This window comes from Pomacea canaliculata, linkage group LG3, assembly GCF_003073045.1.
Source record: "Pomacea canaliculata isolate SZHN2017 linkage group LG3, ASM307304v1, whole genome shotgun sequence".
Taxonomy (NCBI): Eukaryota; Metazoa; Mollusca; class Gastropoda; order Architaenioglossa; family Ampullariidae; genus Pomacea; species Pomacea canaliculata.
In genome coordinates, this window is record NC_037592.1 from 12,794,400 (window position 1) to 12,800,566 (window position 6,167).

Here is a 6,167-nt window from a genome sequence, read left to right on the forward strand (position 1 = left end):
AAAATTATTTGCGGAACGATTTATCTTCCTGAGTTTGGTTCACACTCCTGTCAACAACGATAAATCAAAGGCGCAGTTCACGTTCCATCACAGATATCACATCAAGAAAAGTAAGAGTCACTAGACACACAACCCCATAATGGATTAACTAATCTCCATTTCCGATGATATTGTCTGTAACTTCATTGTACAATATTCATTAGGCTGGTGTATTTCTGAATGATGAGTTTATTGTGATGCGGTGGTGTATACAACGATATATGTTTGCTTTTGTAGCTCTTTTGGTTAAAGTTTTGGTATTGTTTATATGTTGTGTACCTATTTCTTATTGTATTTGGCTAAAAATATTTCGAATAGTAGCAAGCAAGGATTTGTGTTCATTGCACGGGACTCAGAAAAGCGTAGAACAAAGTCAAGCTTTATGTATAGTGAATAAAAGAATATGACGTCTGGATAAATATTGTTGAACAATACACTTAAAAAACTGTATCTTCAGTTTAAATATAATTCACGACACCCTGGGTGAAAGGTAGATGTTTACCAAAAATATTGACTTTCTTGACGCCGTTATTCAAACCCTTGCCCTTTGACGTTTGTCCGACGCATAGATATAAAGAGTGTACCGACACCCTGAACTTTGACCCCATGATGTAATACACACAGAAGTTTACAGACGAGCGGATGCCACGGCACATGAAGATAAAATACCACAGGGCTAGATTCAGATTAGAATACACGCCGGTGGAAATCAACTCTCGTAGAAGGAGAGAGAAGATCTGAAGACCAATATTGGGAATCATACACACCAAAAACAGAATGGAGGTCCCGATCAACATCCGGGTTACTGCCACCTCTTTACTCGACATACTAGTCCCGAGATGTACAGTCTTCTGTGTCCCAGTCGTCACCTTTGTCATCGACTTTCTCTGTTTAACAGCGGTCTGTAGTTTCATGGCGGTGATGGAAGTGCAGACCCCTATGACGATAAAGTAGGTGATTGGTAGTGTCGTGGCGTAGATAATGATGTCGAATATGTCACTAACTTCCTTATTATCTTTGTAGTACCTGAAAAGAAAAGAAATTTTATCGGTAGCCTTTAACTCTGTTTTAATTCGCACACATTTTAATTTGTTTCGTAAATGTAATCCATTTTATAAATAATTTGCCATTTATTGAAAAATGGGTTGAATCACTGACCTTTGCGTGGTTTAACTTAAATGCTAATTCAATGCACTTGCTAAATGAGGCTTTTATAATTTGATAAGGCGGAAGTGTCAAATTATACATACATCACTCTTTATTTAATTGTACGTACGTTGCAGTAGAACGTAATAAAAGAAAACTAGTCAAAGTTACTCGTAAGGAAAGAAAAAAAATTGGCTCAGGACATAAATCTGGTTGATGATCAGACGCGCCTAATAAACTTACTGAAAGACATGATCGGCATTTGATTATTTACTGTAACTTGTTTCTCAGACTCATTTTACATACCTCTCTATGATGTAACACTTCATACTTTGTTATGTAACACATCCTACGTTGTTATGTAAAGATGTTTTCTTTGAGACATTACAGACACCGTGTGACACGTTCTGCTGTGACATGACAAATAATCTTACTGTGTCACCGTTAGGAAAGACCTGGTGATGTTGGCAGTAGGATCGTACATAAAGCCGACGGTGTGTTTGGGAATCACAATAACAAGCATCCCTCCCACCAACACGACACAGCAGACGACAACAATGGCGGTCATGGTGGACGTCTTCAGCAGCCGCTTGGCGTGGAGGGGACTGACGACACAGAAACAGCGCTCACAGGCGATGACAGCCGACAGAAACTGAGAGGCTCGCTCGGCACTCTTAACACCTACATGATTAACAATAGATAACGGTACATTATCATTAGTGCCGAAAGGGTAATTTTATGTTGTAAATTATTCTACAATACCCTCACGCACTTTAGCCATGCACACTACTTTAGAACACCAATATATATATATAAGTTAAAGGATATGACTATTACAAACAAATAATCAAAAACCACAAGGTTTAACAAAGCTCTACATGAAAATATATATTAGCAATTCCTATTTTTGTAGAAAAAGTCTTTGAATAAAAGTTCACTTGACAAATCCGCTTTTGAAGCTTTCTCCGTCAGAAACACGATAAACAATCTATTACTTATCTTGAGGCCTACGTCGAACACAAGAGATAGAGCAGAAAAAAAGCAAGAAAACTTCAACAGGATTTATATGAAATATCTTACACCTTTTATCAGTCTGGTCGAGACTTAGCTAAATACCACGCTGGAGAAAACGGTCAGGTATTCCTACCTTCACAGCAAGGCACTACTAGGTTTGTGTTTCTTGCATTGCTGCTCAAGACACAAACAAAACAGTTATTTCTATCTAGTCAAACGGGATTCACTTCAAATCAAAATTTAACAAACAAAACTATAAACAGACAAAACAGAATAATAAGGACCATCACTCACACCCCAAATTGACAAATATGAACCAGGCGTCTGGATTGAAGTGCTTCCTCACTCGGTCCTCGACATACAAAAGGAACAGGATGACGACACTGACGAGGTCAGCCAGCGCCAGGAGGAAGAGACAGACGTTGATTCTCTCTCCAAGACCCTGTCTATAGAACACCATGGCGCTCACCACGTTGCCAGGGATTCCCAGGAACAGAAGAAAGGGAATCATGAACCAACTCATGACCGCCATGAGGATCTCGTAAATCTTGTTAGGACAACGAGAACGGGTTGAGTAAGTGAGATACATTACGTAAAGTGGAAGTAAGCTAAGGTAGTCAAACGGTCATTTTCATGGATTAGAAGCAAGATTGGTCAAGCTCGTGGAAAACATTTTTCTGTTCTGTTCTAAAAAGTACTGGATCTTATACAATCCTTTCGTGTATAGGATAAATATTTTTTTTAATAAGAACACATGCACAAAATGGTACAAATTCCTTCATACTCTGTGCCCATTTTAGTATATTTTCGTTTATTACAAACATTATGATTGTCGTTACGAAACTAAGAATAGATGAAGAAGAAAACACGAAACATGATATGTCTGGAGAGGAAACCGTAACATCGACGGCCTCTTCGTTTCGAAGGCAACCAGCACCACCTTCTATAGGGGAGAGACTAAATGAGGAAGGTAATATCCGTTATTGTTATAAACACATACTCCAGCCGATGTGGATTGGAATCCCTTATAAATGAAAAAAAAAACCCTGTTTTATTACATTAAATACCAAGCCTCAAACATAAAACAAAATGTTGAGTATTGCACTGAACTTTGTAGCTGGCAATATGTTGTTGAGGTTGTTATTGTTGTTGCCTTACCTCAACAGATAGAATGCTTAACTCGTTTTCATTCAATGTTGAATTTGTGATAGTGAACAGACACTCAAGGCAGTTTTTCCGTGAATCCCAATCCGACGAATTCATGTCTGGCACTGGTTCCATTTTTCCTAGTGATGTCTCAGATACAACAACCACAAGGTTTTCATACTGAAGTTCTCTAGTCTTTTAAAATCTTTCATTTCATTAAGAAATGGCTCTTGAGTTAGTCACATTAACAATGAAGACTATAACTGAAGTGAGAATCAAACCTTCAAGCTTCTTTTTAAAGCTTGATGCTAATTAACAAAATAATCTAAGATAAAAAAATACAATCAACCAACGCCTTCATCTATTGTTCCTATGTGAACATAAGCATGTTTATCATAAGATCAAACATAATTTTTACAATTCAACAATTTTCGAGCGAGGCAGAATAAGTAAATACGAAAATCCCATGTATGATTGATCAGTTAAATATGGAGAAATGTCACGAGGCTAGATAAATAGTGTCTCGTTTCCATCAGAAATAAACTTTAAAATTAATGCTTCAATAAACAGTTGCAGCAGTTTAACAATTAGCAATTAAGCAATTTAAACAGCGTATTCAATTTTGGATTATTTCGTAAAATAATAAAATAGCGCGAAATTGTAGAATTGTTTTTCTACAAACTCTGTAAAGTTTAAAGCAAATTAATTTATGTCGAAGACGCAAACGCCCCAAAACTATTATTTCTTAGCGACATTAACAGTTATGGACAATTTCCATGGTAAAATATAAACAGATTTTAATATTTGAAATGGGAAAGTGGGCTTAGAAAAAAAGAATGTATGAATGATGTGTGTGTACATGAGAGTATGTGTGTGTGTGTGAGAGAGAGAGAGGAGAGAGAGAAAGAGAGAGAGAGAGAAAATAATTATTGCGGGAATTATTTCCTCTCTGTGAACACAGCGTTCTCCTGTTGTGTAATGCCAGGAGCCCGTTTGAGTGACAGAGCATCCTTTCTTCGTACTCTGCTTTTCTGTTAAACACTCTGCATCCCAGTTACAATGTTTGGGATAAAGACACCTCAGCATCTCTCCTTGACAGTCTCTAAACTGTTAATCTGAGTGAAAAAATCTTTGAGGGAGAACTAGCGGTAACAGCTCACCATGACCGCCAGGTCAGTAGGAAAGTTCCCTTTTTGTTGCTGAAGGCAAGATATTTTTTTTTATCATCTTCTGCTACCTGAGTGTGTCGTAGAGAGTTGGTGCTACAAGAGCTCAGGGCTTGGTTGTAATAATGTCATCAGCGGGAAGAATATCCGTGCTGTTTTCATGCATAGATTGCGTACAGACATACAAAAAGAATTTAAAAATAAAAGCTATTTTTAAGATCAAAGTATAAAAATAAAAGCTATTTTTAAATTAGACTATATCGGGAACAAATGTATGTATATTGTACATGTACCGTAAAAGGTTCGTAGCCTGCCACGGCCAGTCTTGGACACGTGGACGCTCGCCTCTATCCTGTTGACTTTCCAAGTTTCCGAATATTGTAATCGCTGGACGATTTCTTCTGCTTACTTTCTGCTGTTACTTGTCCCCTTCCTTATTAAAATATCAGAAAAATATGAAGCAAAGTTTCGTATCTTAACCAGTAACAACAAGGCTTAAATTTCCCTCTGATCAGCGGAAACAACATTTTACTTCTAATACAAATTCTTCAATAACGTCTCCTTCTTCTGAGGTGAGCGCCTGTCACCAATACAGTGGGGGTTGGCTGTCCTGGGTTCATCTCTCGTCACGGGCACGCTGTTCTTTCTCTGCACGTGGCACCTGTTTTCTCTGCCTTGCCGTGATATAGACTTCGTTCCTCGCTCGGCGTTAAACACCATTTACTCCCCAACCCGTTTTTTTTCTCCCCTTCTTTCAAATAGCTTATTGTTGGAAATAAAGCGGTTTCTTAAGTTTTATTTACATGCATTGTCCGTTTTTCTGTAGTGTTTGATGCATGGGAGGAAGAGCGAGTCCAGAAGTGGCAAATGCTCTAGAGTGGTTTACAGATTTTGTCTGAGGGTAAAACATTTCTTATCAGCTAAAGTAAACATATGCATTCACTTATAACCTGTTATAGTTTTAAGTTTCTTACATGTTTTTTCTATAGTAAAATGTGAACATTAAAATTTCGAAAAAAACGATTCTTTTATCACTTATTTAAAATCATAATGAAAAGAGTTTCTAACGCTAAGCTACTTCTAGTTTCATCTTCTTTTCAGAAAGGGCAAAGTTCACTAGGTCGCTGCTGTTTGGATGTGCTGACGCCGATATAGACTTGAGTTTGTCAGAAGCAGGATGTAGAAATTTCACGAGTTTTATAAAGAGAGACCTTTAGACTGTAGGTCACAAAACTGGAATGAACAATGAACAATAGTCAGCATTTTATTATGTGTAGAATGTTTTCACGCTCTAATCATTGTATTCACATAAACCTACAATTTAAGTTGGAGAGGCATTTAAAATTTGTCCGCCAAGTATTCTATTTATTATATTCCATAATTTTCTATTGATATATAATTTCTATTGATATAGCAATCACTTGATGGAAAATCTTACCTGCCCATTATGTGGAACGCTAAGAAAGATGAAATCCTAAGTGCGCTTGTCTGCCCATTGCTAAATAGCGTAAAAATAAAATGTACTTACTTATTTTAGAAACCCAAGTATCTTACGACTTCTCTCCCTCTTTTTGTTTTGTTTTGTTTTGTAACTACTGACCCTACATTTAGAAAAAAGTGTACTTAGAAGATTTATTTATAAGCCTTCCCAGGAAA

General features: G+C 37.1%; 1 protein-coding gene across 1 annotated transcript; it reads right to left on the reverse strand.

Moving 5' to 3' along the window:
- Positions 1-269: 269 nt before the first annotated feature.
- LOC112560656 lies at positions 270-1,837 on the reverse strand. Its single transcript, XM_025232653.1, has 2 exons — positions 1,620-1,837; positions 270-1,065 (listed from the first exon to the last, which is right to left on the reverse strand). Exons 1-2 carry the CDS (start codon positions 1,751-1,753, stop codon positions 498-500), a joined length of 702 nt encoding a protein of 233 aa, XP_025088438.1. The 5' UTR covers positions 1,754-1,837; the 3' UTR covers positions 270-497.
- Positions 1,838-6,167: the final 4,330 nt, after the last annotated feature.

Excerpts from the sequence above, each read along its gene's own strand:
- LOC112560656 (XM_025232653.1), bottom strand. The coding sequence starts at position 1,753 with ATGACCGCCATTGTTGTCGTCTGCTGTGTCGTGTTGGTGGGAGGGATG. Across the intron at positions 1,066-1,619 it reads TCTTTCCTAACGGTGACACA|GTACTACAAAGATAATAAGG; the intron begins GTAAGATTATTT and ends TTTTCTTTTCAG.